Genomic DNA, 15,938 nt, shown 5'->3' with positions numbered 1-15,938 from the left:
ACAGGAACTGAGATGGGGAGGGGGATTTAAGGGGTCTTGCGGCATGGGTGTCTTGGGAGCAGAAGGGGGGGCAGGGGCTGTGATGAGTCATCCATGCAAGAGACCCATAAGCCTATCATTTTGTGTGCGCGCACACACACAAAGCAATTTAGGATTGGCTGGCTATGATTGGAAGTCTGAGGATCCTAGCGTTTTGTCTATATCTCAGGTTTCTAGTCCTTGCTGTTGCGGTGCAAAAACATAAAACCTAGGAGGGTTCTTCAGGGCAAGACTTCCACCGTTTCAAACAAAACCGCCTAAGGAGAGCTTTTTCAAACAGCCCAATAGTTTCTTGTCACATTGCAGGGAGAAAGGTGGGGTAGACTTATTATTGGACTTATTAGTCACATTTTAAACAAAATATACAGTGGTGCCTCGCTTAACGAATGCCCTGCTTAACGAAATTTCCACTTAATGAAAGGATTTTTCGAACGGAGGTTACCTCGCCAGACGAACACGTTTTACGAAAAATTCGTTTAGCGAATCGCGGTTTCCCATAGGAATGCATTGAAATTCAATTAATGCGTTCCTATGGGCAAAAAAAATTCAAAAAAAATTCAATGCATTCCTATGGGTTCAAGTTGAGGAAGGTCTTGTCCTCGATGGAGAGGCGCTTGAAGTGCAGGCTGACCAGGATCTTGGCTTCTTGGAAGAGATCAGGGTCGCTAGACGAATTTTTTGCTATAAGAAAAGACCCGTGGAACGAATTAATTTCGTCTAGCGAGGCACCACTGTAAACTCAGTGACTTGGAACATAGAATAGGTGTTATCCATTGGGTGGTATCAAAGTTCTGCTCAGCATAGATCCATTGAAGTTAATGGACCTAAGTGAATTATGCCTCTTTATTCCAGTGAGTCAACTCGGGGGGGGGGGTGCTAGGCAAACTCCAGAATTCCCCACCCCACCCCAAATGGAAGGCTCTCATTTAGTTGTATGAAATTCAGATTTGTCTATATCTGCCTATTCTGCCCGCCAAAAAAATCTGATTTAAAACATTTTTTTTATTAAAAAAAACACCAATCAGGCAGGTTTGGGGGTTTGTTTGCTTTTTTGTAAATTAACCTTGAACAAAACCGGCAAATCTTCTTTTTCTTTCCTTCCTTCCTTCCTTTGACAGGTGGCCGGCCTGACCCTCCTGGCTGTTGGCATTTACAGCGCCAAGAACGCAACTGCGGTTGCCGGCCGGTACATTGAGGCCCGCCTGGGGAAGCCGTCGTTGGTGAGGGAAACCTCTCGCATTAACATCCTGGAAGCTCTCAAGCATCCCATTAAGGTAATCCCTTCTAACGTACTGCGTGACTCCTCTCATTGGGGGGGGGGTGGAATTACCAGGTGGAAGGTGCATTCAACGACATCATAATCAAATCTGGATTTGTGTGGAGTTTACTTGTTAGCTTTTTCTTCTCCTGAAGATGTCCCTCAGGGCAGCAGGTACATACCTGCTTCTGGCAAATCCTGTGACCTGGTGCATACACAGCACCCCAGGCTTGCGCCCCAGAGAGGTCATTTCGGTGCTACTAAAGCTGCAAAAACAACATGGAAAGCAGCAGCTACAAGTTGCTGGTCTCTGCAGCCATAGCAAGTGCTGTGATTCTCAAGTGGCTTGACTTCACCCCAGGAGACTCAACATAGAATCATAGAAGTGTAGAATTGGAAGGGACCCTTAGGATCTAGTCCAGGGGTGGCCAACTCTCAAGAAACTGCGATCTGCAGTACTTTCAGAATTAAAAACTGGACTGGCTTTTGGGGGGGGGAATTCAGCTCAAAGTTGTTGAGCTTTTTTTAGGGAGGAGGAAAGCCTCATTTTTTTAGGGGTTGAAAAAAGAGCTTTTGGGGGGAAGTTAAAGGCAAGGGACAAAGGGGTAAAGTGACTCACAAAAAGATTGCTATGGATGAAAACAGCAGCACAGAGAAAGCTCCGTCTTCCCTTCCAGAGATCAAACAACAATGGAGGGGGAGGGGCAGGAGTCAGTTTTAGCAACGCTAAGGAAAGGGAACCGTGATCTACCAAAACCTCGCAGGGATCTACCAGTAGATCACAATCGACCTGTTGGACATCCCTGATCTGGTACAAACCCTGCCATGCAGGAATATGCAGCTGTCTCTGGAGACAGACAGGTGCCAAAAACAACATATATGGAGATTAGTCCTGTCCCCTCACAAATACCTTTCGGTATTCATATCACCTATACGTATGCTGATGGTATAAACTGAAGGGGGAGGAGCTTAAGATACTGTTTACGTGATGGTCACCTAGTGGCCAAAAGGTGAAGTGTTTCCTGGGGGAGAAGAGTTTGAACTGAACAAGCTGCATAACAGAAACTTAAGAAATTAAAAACAGGTATTGGTGTAGCCTGCATGTGTTAACAAAATTCATGGGTGGGGAAGTACTAGCTGTATTCTACCACCATTGTTGGAGGCAGTGTGACTCTGAATACCAGTTGCTGCCAACCAGGTGCCCCGTTCAGAAGCCTGCAGTGACCAGTAGCTGATATTCAGAGGCACTGGCAGTGGAGGTAGAGCAAAACTACCATAGCTCATGGCCACTGGCAGCCTTCGGTCCCATGAATTTGCCTAATCCTCTTTTAAAGCCATCTTGGTTTGGGGCAGTGTGTCCCCCACCGGTGGGAAGGAGGCTTCTCCCATGCCCTTTGTCCATCGCCCACCACAACAGGTAACCTGACTGCCTTCACTCTCTTTCCTAGCTTGGCAAGCGGCTCACCAGCAAGGCCCAGGATGCCCTCGAAGGAGTCATTCTCAGTGTGAGTAGTATTAAATAAAGACTTATTTGTATAAAGAAGGGACGGCTAACCTGTGGCCCTCCAGGCATTCCCGGACTACAACTCCCATCAGCCCCCGCTAACATGTCCAATGGCCAGGGATGGATTAGGTGGACCATTGGCCTGATCCAGCAGGGATGCCTTTGTGTTAAATTTTTGGTCCCTGCCCAGAGCGGTGTGATGGGGAAGAGGTGTCAAATTCCAACAGTACCTCAGTTTTAGCTGAATTCGAGCCACATCTGCCAAGGAGCCACTGGGAGTACGCTCTAAAGGCTTTAATTTCCCTGTGCCTGCCATCAGCTAATTCACCAAATGGTGTGAATTGCCCCCAAATGGCTGCAGGATGAAGGTTTCCCCACCCCTAGTAAGTTCTCAGCCAGGGCAAGATTTGAACTTCAGCTTTCTGCTTCAACTGTGCCAACCTCTGAAAGAGGAGTTGGTCTTCTCCTTCTGCTCCCCTTGAAGATTGCAAAAGCAGCTTCCTCGGGGTTGAAAAAGCCTTTCCCAGCTTTGTTCATTGCCAAGACTGTTGGAGAGAAACGTAGCTCGAGAGGGGTTGAGTGAGTCTTTACTCTGAGCCAAGAATCCACATGTGGGGAACCTTTGCTCACCTCTGCACAGCAGCCAGCGAAAAAATCCCTGAGTCAGCACTCACGAGCTTTCCCCCCCCCCCTTATGCCAGCACCTTAATGGGCTAATAATTTCTGCCCAGGCGCTGCTTGTCGTGGATAATTGTGGGAATAACGCCACAGTCCGACGACTCTCTTCTCCTAGCGAAAAAGCATGCTGGTCAAAGTTGAGGCTGCCCTTTGCTCTCACTAATGTCACCTTATTCAGGAATTTTGCCATTCCTTCAAAAAGAGCTGTGAGTCTACACTTCAAAGCAAGGGTGGAGCACTGGGTCTGGCTGACTGGTCGGATGGTTATTTCCTTCACTGCTTGTGGGCCACTGTTGGTAGAAGTGCATCAGGTGTCTGACGGGATTGTATGGATCACTTTGCTATAGGGCTTCTCAACTGATTGTTGGGTCTCGCAGAGCACTTTGCAAGAGGCTCCACGGGATGCGACCACAATCAGCGGACTGCACAGGGTCTTGGCAAGACCCTCCAGTCATCTGTCTGCCATTATTTTCTGCATGTGCCACTCTTCCAAGTTCTTCGTCTGATACCGTGTTTCTCATATTATAAGACATGTCTTATATTTATTTTTTCCTCAAAAAAACACACTATGGCTTATTTTCAAGGGATGTCTTATTTTTTTCCTCCTCCTGCCGCGGCTGCCATTGCTGCTGCGCCTATCACTATGTCTTATTTTCGGGGTATGGCTTATATTCCTTGAATGCTTAAAAATCCTGCTATGGCTTATTTTATGGGTATGTCTTAAAATATGAGAAACAGGGTACCTGCATACAAGGAAAACTAGAATTCTTAAGCATCTTCACGTGGAACACTACAAGATTGATATAAGAATTCCACACCATGGATATTGCTAATACAAGAACTGAATATATTGTATTTCCTGGTCTATCTGCTGGACTTTAATTTCTCATAATATGTGTCACAGTGGCCGGAGTGGACTACTTCAGAGTAACGACGCTACGCAGCTCTGCATTTTATTCTTTTATTGGTGCTGCGTATTTACAGTGCTCAAGTCATTGCTATTTACACGGAGCGATGTTGTCAGTCGGTTTCAGAACCTCCTAATGGCTTTTGGCGCGTCTTTCTCCAACACAAAAGCTTTGGCAGACCCATCCTCTTGCCCCTCCTCTTCCTGCGTAATTCTGGAGTTGGGGGGATGGGTCTTCCCCCCTTACTTGCCCCTTCCTGTCCCACCTGGGACCCTGGCTCCTCTACCTTGCCTGAGCCTCGGACACGACTTCCTGCTTCCCCACTGGAATCGGAACTCTCCCTGCTTTCCCCTTTGCTCGGGGACGGGCTTGAACTCAGGAGGGGAGGGACTTCGCGATATCCCCTGTCCCTCACATCCACCCCCCTCCCAAGCTCTCCTTCACCCCTCCCCAGGCCCCCCCCATGTGTCGGTGACGACTGGAAGCCTAAAAACTCGGTGCTCTCCGAGCCCGTTGGTGTGAACACCTCCCCCCAGTCCTGCGAGCCCCCCCCTTCCGCCTGGGAGGACGGGAATCCCAAAAAGTCCGTGGCGTCAGAGCTGGTGGGGGTAAAAATGTTTTGCCAATCTGCTCCTTCCTCTGACTGGGTGGATCTTGGCGACACCCATACCTCATCCTCTGGTTCCTCAAACTCCGCTTCCCAGCGCCATGGTGAGCTGTTCTCCCGTGCCTCCTCCTCCTCCCCCTCCCTTTCCATGTGCCAGGGCTTGGGTCTGTGGGGAAAGAGGGCGTGAAATTCTTCCACCAAGAATTCCTCCTGTATCTGAGTGGCGGGAACCCATTCATTCTGGGACGGTGGAGCATCCTCCCATGCCATGAGGTACTCCAGGCCCCCCACCCCCCACCTTGAATCCAGGATGGCCGTGGCCTCATTGAGTTGCTCCCTGCTTTCCCTCTCCCCCCCTCCCTCGGGGGTTTGTTCGCTGTCTCTGAGCCTGCTGCTTTCCCTGTACGGCGACAGCAGCGATCTATGAAACACTGGATGCACCCTCATGTCCTCTGGCAGTGCCAGCCTGTATGCCACCGGGTTGACCTGTTGCGTGACCGTGAAGGGGCCCAGCCATTTGGGTGCCAGCTTTTTGCACCTCCCTCTGGTGGGAAGGCCCTCCGAGGACAACCACACCTTGTCCCCCACCCTGATGACCTCCCCTTGTCGCCTGTGGCGATCTGCCCCCTTTTTGTACGCTTCCTTGGCCCTCTCCAAGTGTTCTCTGAGCTGCTGGTGCACCGTCTCCAGTTCCTCTGCCCAATCCTCAGCCTGTGGGCCCTCCTCCTCCTCCTCCCTCTCCCTCTCTGGGAAAGATCTGAGGTCGCGCCCGTAATTGGCCTTAAAGGGCGACACCCCTGTGGAGACGTGCACTGCATTGTTGTAGGCAAATTCTGCTAGTGGCAAGCGATCCACCCAGTCCGTTTGCCGCTGGCTGACGTAGCATCTCAGGTACTGCTGCAGAATGGCGTTGACCCTCTCCGCTTGTCCGTTGGTCTGCGGGTGTCTAGCCGTCGACAAGCTGACCTCCACCTGCAGGAGGTTCATGAGCCGCCGCCAGAACCTGGAAACAAATTGGCGGCCACGATCCGAAATAACCCTTAAAGGTAATCCATGCAGTCTGAAAATGTGATCAACAAACAGTTTGGCTGTCTCTTCTGCCGAGACTGCCCTGGCACACGGTATAAAGTGACACATTTTGGACATGAGGTCCACCACCACCAACACTGCAGTCTTACCCCTGGACGAAGGCAGATCTGTGATGAAGTCCATGGACACCACTTCCCACGGCCTGTGTGGTGTGGCTAAGGGCTCCAGCAACCCTGGTGGCGCTGCTCTGACCACCTTCGCCCGCTGGCAGGTGGTACAGCCCCTTACATAGTCTCGAACATCTTCCCTCACCCCTGGCCACCAGAAGTGTCTCATGACTAGGTGAGTGGTCTTGTCCCTTCCAAAATGCCCCGCTGTAGGGTTGTCGTGCATCTGCTTGAGGACCGTACGTCGAAGCTGGGTGGTGGGTAGGTACAGCGCACCCTTGTAGAAAAGCAGCCCTCTGCGTTCTGCAAAGTCTTTTGCCTGCTCCCTCCCCCCTCTCAGTTCTCTGAAGATGCGGTTGGCAAATTCATCCGCTGCCGTCAGTGCTGTGAGTTCTGCCTCGCTCACCACTGCTGCTCCGCAGGACCATGCCGACGGGGGGAAAATGTGCCTTGGGGCTGGTGGCGCCTCCTCCTCCATGTACTCTGGCTTGCGGGAGAGGGCATCCGCCCTGACATTCTGCTCTCCTGGGATGTAGTGTATGGAGAAGTTGAAGTTCGAGAAGAACTCCGCCCACCGTATCTGCCGCTGGTTGAGCACCCTGGCAGTTCTCCAGAACTCCAGGTTCTTGTGGTCTGTGCACACCTGGATGGGGTGCTTGGCGCCCACCAGGAAGTGTCTCCAGTGCTGGAACGCCGCGTGGATCGCAAGAAGTTCCCGATCAAAAACTGTGTAGTTTCGCTCGGGCTGGGTCAACTTCCTGGAGAAGAAGGCACAGGGTCTCCACTCTCTGTTGGCGTCCAGTTGCAACAAAATGGCGCCCACAGCCTTATCAGAAGCATCTGTTTCAATGCGTAGGGGCGCGTCCTGAACCACGTGGAACAGGTTCTGGTCTGAGGCGAACACCCTCTTGAGGCTTTCGAACGCTGCTTGCGCCTCTGGTGTCCACCTGAACTTCTGCTTGCCTCTCAGGCAGTCAGTGATGGGAGCCGTAACTCGAGAGAAGTTCTTGATGAACTTCCTGTAGAAGTTGGCAAAGCCTAGTAGGCGTTGGGCATCTTTGCGCGTCCTGGGGCTGTGCCAGTCCAGGATGGTCTGCACCTTGTCCTTGTCCATTGCCAGCCCCTTGTCTGACAGCTTGTAGCCCAGGAAGTCCACCTCCTTGGTGTGAAACTTGCACTTCTCCAGCTTCACATACAGGTGGTTCTCCTTCAGGCGCTGTAACACCTCCCTGACGTCCTTCACGTGCTGCACTGGGTCGTTGGAGTAAATAAGGATGTCATCCAGAAAGACCAAGCATTTCCTGAAGAGTAGGGACCCCAGGACGTGGTGCATGAAGGCCTGGAAGCATGCTGAGCCCCCTTGCAACCCGAAGGGCATCACCAGATATTCAAAAGAGCCCAGAGGCGTGAACATCGTGGTTTTCCACTCATCGCCTTCCCGGATCCTGATCAAGTTGTACGCCCCCCTCAGGTCTAGCTTGGTGAAAATCTTGCCTCTGCGTGCCGCTGTCAGGAGATCATCCACTCTGGGCATGGGGAAAGCCACTGGCTCTGTCACCGAATTCAGCCGTCTAAAATCCACCACAAGACGGCGCTGTTGCGTGTCTTTCTTGTCCACCCAGAAGACCGGGCTGCCCCCTGCTGCCTTGCTTTCTCTGATGAACCCCCGCTTGAGGTTCTTGTCGATAAAAGCGCGCAGATCCTCCAGTTCCTGGTCTGACATGGCGTACAGCTTGGCTGGGGGTATAGTTGCCCCAGGCACCAGGTTGATCTGGCAGTCAAAAGGCCTGTGTGGGGGCAGGTGGTCGGACTCCGCTTCACTGAAGACCTCCTGCAGGTCCCAGTATGGTTTGGGTATCGCCTCACCCCCTTTGACGTGCATGGTGGCCACCGTGGCTATCGGAGGCCCCTCCCCTGGTTGGTGCTGCATGCAATGTTCCAGGCAAAAGTCCGATCCAAAAGTGATGCATCTCTGATGCCAACTTATGGAGGGGTCGTGGCGCGCCAGCCAGCTCATGCCCAAAACGATTGGGGGGTCTGAGATGGTGGTGACGTTGAATGCCAGTGTCTCTGAGTGCCTTCCAACCGTCATTCTCATGGGGGGGGTTTGATGAGTGATGGCCCCTCCCAGCAGCTCTCTGCCGTCAATGGTTGCCACGTGCAGAGGAAAATCCAGCTGCAGAAGCTGGATCTGGTGCTCTTCTGCAAAGTTTCTCGAGAAGAAGTTGGCTGAGGCACCACTGTCAATTAGGGCGAGGACCGTCAATGGATAGCCATTTGGGAGCGTGAGCGTCACTTCTAGAACCACTCCTGCTCTGGGAGGGGTGGGCTGGCTCTGCTCCTCTCTGTGCGGGTGGGTGGGCTGGGGCTGTTGTCTGCTGACTGTGCCTGGCTGCCGCCCCTTGTCTCCTGCAGCCAGGCTTTCCCGTTTCCCTGCTGTGGTGCTGCGTCAGTGGGGGAGGGCACAACCGTTCCCGCCTTTCCTTGCCACTCCCTGCGATGTGGGCAGTCTCTGACGAGATGCTGGGGGGAGTTGCAGAGAAAGCAATTCCCACCCCTTCCCTCCTTGCGTCTTGGCGCCGCTGGGGTTTGAAAAGCCCGCGCGCGCGCGCTATCAATCTGCATGGGTTCCTGGTCCTGACTGGCCCCAGGCGTGGCTTGAAAGGGTTGTTGAGGGAGTGGCTTCTCCTGCGACCGTGGGAACCAAGCCCGCTTTGCGCGCGTTGCTTGCTTGTCGCTCCATCTGGATTCCTGCCTCACCCCCACCGCCAGAGCCGCTTTGCTCAGTTGATCCATATTACTGGGCTTTGGACCTCTCGAGAGCTCATCCTTCACCTCCTCATGCAACCCCAAGTAAAACGCCGCTTGCATTGGGGCAGACTCCAGATCCCACCCCAATCTGTGCACCAGCATGGTGAATTTCGCCCAATACGCGCGAACTGTCATATTTCCTTGGCGTAAATTATGAAGTTCCTCCTTAGTCTGGTCCATATGACTATCGGACGAATACATCGTTTTCAAACCTTCTAGAAATAGTTTGACATTCTTCATGCAAGGATTCCTTGTTGCAATTAACGGTCTTAGCCACTCCCTGGCCGCCCCTGTAAGGTGCTCCACAATAAACGCTACTCTGTGCTCATCATCAGGGAACTCATCGTGGTGCAGCTCAAGAGCATACACAATCTCAGTCTCAAAGCCCTGAAACTCCTTCGGGTCTCCATTGAACTTGCTTACTAGGGTCCCGGCTCTCCTTCCTGGCAGCACTTGGACTTGGGGTGCCCCTCCCGCCTTGTTTTTCTCTGCATCCAGCTTGTTTTGGAGGTCTACCGCCACCGCCCTTAAATGCTGCTCTTTTTCCTGGAGCTCTCTCACCTGTTCCGCAAGTTGTAGCCGGTCGTCCTGGACCTTCTTAGTCTCCTCTTTAGCTGCCTTCAATTCTCCCTGCGCCTGCAGCGACAGCTGTTGCAGTTCTAGCTGGGCTTGCTCAGCGATCTGCCGCCACTTCTCCGCCTCTGACACGCTCATCCCGGCAACTCCAAAGTAGCCCAAAAATGATTAGGAGGTTGCTGTCACAGTGGCCGGAGTGGACTACTTCAGAGTAACGACGCTACGCAGCTCTGCATTTTATTCTTTTATTGGTGCTGCGTATTTACAGTGCTCAAGTCATTGCTATTTACACGGAGCGATGTTGTCAGTCGGTTTCAGAACCTCCTAATGGCTTTTGGCGCGTCTTTCTCCAACACAAAAGCTTTGGCAGACCCATCCTCTTGCCCCTCCTCTTCCTGCGTAATTCTGGAGTTGGGGGGATGGGTCTTCCCCCCTTACTTGCCCCTTCCTGTCCCACCTGGGACCCTGGCTCCTCTACCTTGCCTGAGCCTCGGACACGACTTCCTGCTTCCCCACTGGAATCGGAACTCTCCCTGCTTTCCCCTTTGCTCGGGGACGGGCTTGAACTCAGGAGGGGAGGGACTTCGCGATATCCCCTGTCCCTCACAATATGTTTTGTTTACATATGATAAGTTGGTCTATAGAACCATGTATTTTGATAAGATGTTGAATCGCATTTGAAAAAGAATTTACAGTGGTACCTCGACTTACGAACGACTCGACAACTGAATTTTTCGACTTGCGAATGGGGGTAATGGCCACGCGCTTACGAATGTCTCGACATCCGGAAAAAACCACGGCAGTTTTAGATAGGGATTTTTCGACTTACGAATTTTTAGATAGGGTTGCTTCGACTTACGAATTTTTCCGTTTTCAATGCATTCCTATGGGAAATCGCGTTTCCAATGCCGTTTTCCGACTTGCGAATTTTTCAACTTACGAGGGTGCCTTCGAAACGGATTAAATTCGTAAGTCGAGGCACCACTGTATATAGTTACATGCAGCCTGTGACGTTGTTTGTGTTGTTATCTGGTGTCAAGAGTAGCAGGGTAGGCAGCCCACAGTTTGGTCAAAATGACCTTGTGGGCCAAATGTGAACTGATTGAGCCTGCCAGCTGGAGGTTCCCCACCCCTGGCTAAAAGAGCCTTGGGCATTCCTTTTGCCAAAAAGCTCCAAGGATGCTTTGGGGGAGCATCACGCACAGGAGCCGCTCCTGCCACACATCAGGATACACCTGGGCTGTTCAAACCACACACAAGCAAGGAGCGAGTAAATGTAAACGAGGCCGTAGGCAAGAGCATGCCATCTGTTCCCAGCATGCACCGGGAGATGCTCGCCCCACATGCCGTCAAGCAACGAAATGCAAGCGCGTTCATTTATTTTTTATTTTGTAAAAATTGTGTGCCCCTCAATTGTAAAGAAACTGCAAGGTCGTTTACAGAAAGAACAAAATGACGCAAGTGCTGGGGAAAACAGCTATTTAAAACATTTTTTAAAAAGTTAAAATCAGTTATAAACTACACACAGATCGAAACACGTGTCAGCTTGCCTAACGTTTTTGAGCAGTGCCGTGATGACACCTGCCTGATGTCAGTAGGCAGGGAGTTCTAAAGCAAAGATGCTGATGCTCTAAAAGAATGATTTCTTACAAATGCAGTGTCATGCAGCCGCTATAACAGTGCCAGATCCACAGATCAAAATGGTTGAGTGGGCAGATACGGGGTAAAGCAATCTCGCAAGTCCCAAGTTGCTCAGGGCTTTACCTATTAACGGTAACAGCTTGGTAGCAAAGAGCATTCTGTGTGGGTCTCTGAGCACAGCTATTCCATGCCAACAAAGTCTCACTCCTGCCAGCATTCGTGCTGCAACATTCTGCGCAAGCTGCAGCTTCTGAGTCAAGCACAAGGGAAGTCCCATGCTGCTTCTGGCATGCATCATAAGAACACACTCGTGAGCAAGCACCAAAGATGGTTTCCTCCATGCCCTGATCGTGGGCATCCCAGAGGCATCGGTGACGGAAACAGGATTCTGGGCTGGCTGGAAATTTGGTCTGAGCCCAAGGGCTAGTGCATGGGTAGAGTCCCCGTTTATTCCGTGTTTTGTTAGTTCAACCTGTTTTCCATATATATTTTTTTGCAGCCAAAGCTGGAGGAACGAGTGAGAGACATTGCCATTGCGACACGGAACACGCGGAACAATAGGAGCTTGTACAGGAATATCCTCATGTACGGCCCCCCTGGGACTGGGAAGACACTCTTTGCCAAGGTAGCCCTAGTGGCATAATCATGATGTGATCACTGCCAGCAGCTCGATTTGCAGCCTCCCGGGTCACCACTCCTGAAGGCAGGGGAGAGCTCTTCGCATCAGGGCACACTTATAAATCCTGCTCTGGTTGGCGTTGGACCAAAGGGTTGGGGCCCTCTGGTCGGCTTAAACTTGAGGGTCTGGGGCTTCAGGCTAGTCCTAGACAATGAGCCTTTGAGTATGTTTCTGTGACCTTTATTCATGAGGGCTAGAATGCTTTTTATTTTTATTTGTTAATCACCGTATATTCCGGTGTATAAGACGACTGGGCGTATAAGACAACCCCCAACTTTTCCAGTTAAAATATAGAGCTTGGGATATACTCGCCGTATAAGAAATACGACCCAGCGTATAAGACGACCCCCGACTTTTGAGAAGATTTCCCTGGGTTAAAAAGTAGTCGCAGGAATATACAGGAATTGATACTTTTGGAATTTGAGGTTTTGCGATAGATTCTACAGAGCTATGTAAACACCACAGGGCAAATGTTTATTATTATTAATTAATTAATTAATTAATTAAATTCATATACCGCCCTATACCTGCAGGTCTCAGGGCGGTTTGCAAGACAAAATCACAATATAAAAACACAGAATACATAATCAAAATAAAAACAAAAACAGTCCAATAACTCCCCCCCCCAAAAACATTTTAAAAGGGCATTGGATGTCAATGTTTATCATTGCTTAATTTTCTTTCTCACTCCTCTAGTTGCTGAGCCTTTGATAGTGCCCCTGAGTATGTTTCTGTGTCGTTTAGAAATGAGGACTAGGATCCTGCTTTTTTAAAGTATTTTTTAAAAAATATTATTGGGAAGATAGTTTGTGTACAAGATTCTACAGTTATGTAAATAAAAAGGTAAAGGACCCCTGACAGTTAATTCCAGTCGTGAATGACACTGGGGTTGCGGCGCTCATCTCGCTCTACTGGCCAAGGGAGCCAATGTTTGTCCACAGACAGTTTTTCCGGGTCATGTGGCCAGCATGACTAAGCCACTTCTGGCGAAACCAGAGCAGCACACGGAAACACCGCTTACCTTCCCGCTAGAGTGGTACCTATTTATCTACTTGCACTTTTGACGTGCTTTCGAACTGATAGGTTGGCAGGAGCTGGGACCGAGCAATGGGAGCTTACCCCATCGCGGGGATTCGAACCGCCGACCTTCCGATCGGCAAGCCCTAGGCTCTGGTTTAACCCACAGTGCCACCCGCGTCCCTTTAGGTAAATACCACAGGGCAAATGTTGATTGTTTTTTTATTTCTCCTTCTTCCCCCCCCCCACCCTTTTTTTTTCCTCCAGAAATTAGCCATGCATTCTGGCATGGATTACGCCATCATGACTGGTGGTGACGTCGCCCCCATGGGGCGGGAAGGAGTTACTGCCATGCACAAGGTCTTTGACTGGGCAAATACAAGCCGGAGAGGGTAAGCTTCGCTCTGTTTCCCACAACTTTCTCGGATCGAGAGTTCCATGTTGCTTTTACACACACACACACACACACACACACACAGAGAGAGAGAGAGAGAGAGAGAGAGAGAGAGAGAGAGAGAGAGAGAGAGAGAGAGAGAGAGAGAGAGATGTCACCTTCCTCTAGAATTTCAGTGCACAATCTGTTGCAGTTTTCAGTTGCTTCAGTTAATCTTGGTGTGGTCTGGACGGCTTCCAACAGAATATTAAAAATGCAATCAAACATTAAAAACTTCCCTAAACAGGGAAGCCTTCAGGTTTCTTCTAAAAGTCAGAAAGTTGTTTATTTCCTTGACATCTAATGGGAGAGCGTTCCACAGGGTGGGCGCCACTACTGAGAAGGCCCTCTGCCTGGTTGCCTTATACCAAGTCAGACCAATGGTCCACCTAGCTTGGTTCTGTCTACGCTGACTGGCAGCAACTGTCCAGAGTTTCAGGCAGAGTCTCTCCCAGCCCCGCCTGGAGATGCTGTTCGGGCTTGTACCCGGACTCTTCTGCGCACACAGTGGATGCGCTGCCCCTGACCCACGGCGCTTCCCCGAAACTTAAAGCTTACTATGCAGAGGTTAAGTTGACCTTCTTGGCCCCACCCACTTTTGCCTCTGGCCCCGCCTGCTGCTCGCAGGCAGCCGTCGGGTTGAAAGAGGTTCTACAGAGCTGCTGTGTGGTGCCCAGCATGTTCTCTACAATAAAGGGAAAGCAAATACCTTCCGCAGTGCTGGTGCTGTTGGGCTCTTCATCTCTTCTCTCCTGCCCCTCCACGCGTCTCCCAGAGACCCATTAAAACTGAATAAGAGGAACTGGGGTTCCGGCGCTGTGTGCCTATGCCATCCTATTTTGTGGGGGGTTGCTAAAGGAGGGAGGTTTGGGGATGGCGCTGAGCATGGCTAATTGATGATGTATGTGTCCCTTGATTGGCTCCGACAGACATTCGCTCCCTTTGTCCAAACTGATACGCAGCCACATTCATCACCAGAATGTTTCTATTTTCCACCTTTCTCTTTCCTTAAAAAGAAAGGAAAGGGGGGGGAGAGAATGGAAAGCCACCCATGAAATGAAATATTTAGAGCACTGCAAAACAAACTTCCTTTCGCAGAGGGTTTTTCGTGGCCCACCTTTTTGTGGGAAATGGCAAGAAAAGCTGAAACGCTGCATGTGTTTAAAAATGCATTGGCGGTCCATGTTAAATTATTCACTTGCCCACAGTCTACTGGCCTGAGCGGGGGGGAGGGGGAGAACCAGCTGAAATGCAGATCCCAGGATGTCGCAAAGCAGCCTCTCATAGCTCCCTGAGTGACTTTTGAAAAAAACCACTCCCCTGGGGTGCTTTACAAGCCAAACCCTAGAGCTATGGTGTGTTTTCATGCTATTCCATCCTTAAGGAGTCTTTAACAAAGCACACACATAAAAAAAGCATTGTGGTTTGTATGCCAAGGAGCATAGGAACAAATAAAAACTGCCTCATATCCATGGTTTGTTCAGTCTAGTTCACACCTGACCATTGGACATGCTGGACAAGTTGGTTTTGGACTACAACTCCCATCATCTATGCCTGTTTGGCCACGCTGGCAGACGCTGATGAGGGGAATTGTTGTAGTCCTGTTGTAGTCACTTTATTTATTTGAATTGTTTCCGTGCATTGTTGTTGTTGCTGCTGCTGCTGCTGCTGTTGTTATTTAATCTCAAAAGCTGTCGACAACCCAGTTTAAAGCATCAAATTAAAAAATTGCACAATATCGGAACAGAACCTTAACAGATGAAGCTTGCGTATATAATGTGCCTTTAAAGCAGCATAACGGACAAGAAAGCAAAATTCTCTCTTAGACCGTATCATGGATAAAAATCGGAAGGCTTCCATGCAGTCCTCAGAGCTGACCCATGGAAATTAGCGGACCTAAGTTACTCATGCGCATTAAATTTTAAAGGGCCTACTCTGAGTAGGACTAACTAACGTTGGCCACAACCCAAAAACAATAAATGGCACAAAAATCGACTCTGAGCAGATGCCTTGAAATGAATGAACCTGTCTAACTTAGGTGCACCGGTGGGCACGCTCCGAGGAGGTCTTGGTTAGGCACAATCCCATATTTGTTATATTTTTTACACCAAAGCGTCTTGGGTGAACTTTGGATTGGTGATGGCCCAACTCTGCAAGCATGGTGGGCCCATGGGCAGGGAGGTCCTTTCCTTGACCCACTGCTCCTGCCAAGCTCACCCAGGTTTTTCATTTTCTTTAACAGCCTCTTGTTGTTTGTGGACGAAGCTGATGCGTTCCTGCGGAAGAGGTCGACGGCAAGTACTTCACACTCCCTTCTCTTTCTCTTGCATGCTGTACGCATGCAATCGTTTAGCTTTTACCAAGTATTTATAAACTGCTTTTCGTGGAATGTTTCGCAATCGTAGAGTGGGGGACCACGAAATAAAATAATTAAAATATGACTATACAAAAAAAAACCACACACACACATTTAGTTAGTTTCGTTATTCCCTGCTTGGGATTGTGGAATATTCCGTGAAAAGCAGGTTATAAATACTTGATAATAACCAACTGAAGGAGTATGTGTTTTCTGTATTTTTATATTTTAATGC

The 15,938-nt window shown here is 50.1% G+C and overlaps 1 protein-coding gene across 1 annotated transcript in view; it reads left to right on the top strand.

Annotated features, from left to right (window-relative positions):
* LOC118087295 (ATPase family AAA domain-containing protein 3) overlaps window positions 1–15,938 on the top strand; it is a 47,414-nt gene that overhangs the window by 15,579 nt on the left and 15,897 nt on the right. The window contains exons 8-12 of the mRNA XM_035119820.2: window positions 1,158–1,313; window positions 2,746–2,802; window positions 11,718–11,843; window positions 13,182–13,306; window positions 15,590–15,641. Coding sequence (XP_034975711.1) covers window positions 1,158–1,313; window positions 2,746–2,802; window positions 11,718–11,843; window positions 13,182–13,306; window positions 15,590–15,641 — 516 coding nt within the window. The remainder of the gene's footprint in view (window positions 1–1,157; window positions 1,314–2,745; window positions 2,803–11,717; window positions 11,844–13,181; window positions 13,307–15,589; window positions 15,642–15,938) is intronic.

This window comes from Zootoca vivipara, chromosome 6 (assembly GCF_963506605.1).
Source record: "Zootoca vivipara chromosome 6, rZooViv1.1, whole genome shotgun sequence".
Classification (NCBI taxonomy): Eukaryota; Metazoa; Chordata; class Lepidosauria; order Squamata; family Lacertidae; genus Zootoca; species Zootoca vivipara.
The sequence above is the reverse complement of the archived record's forward strand: the minus strand, read 5'-3'. Positions and strand labels throughout refer to the sequence as shown.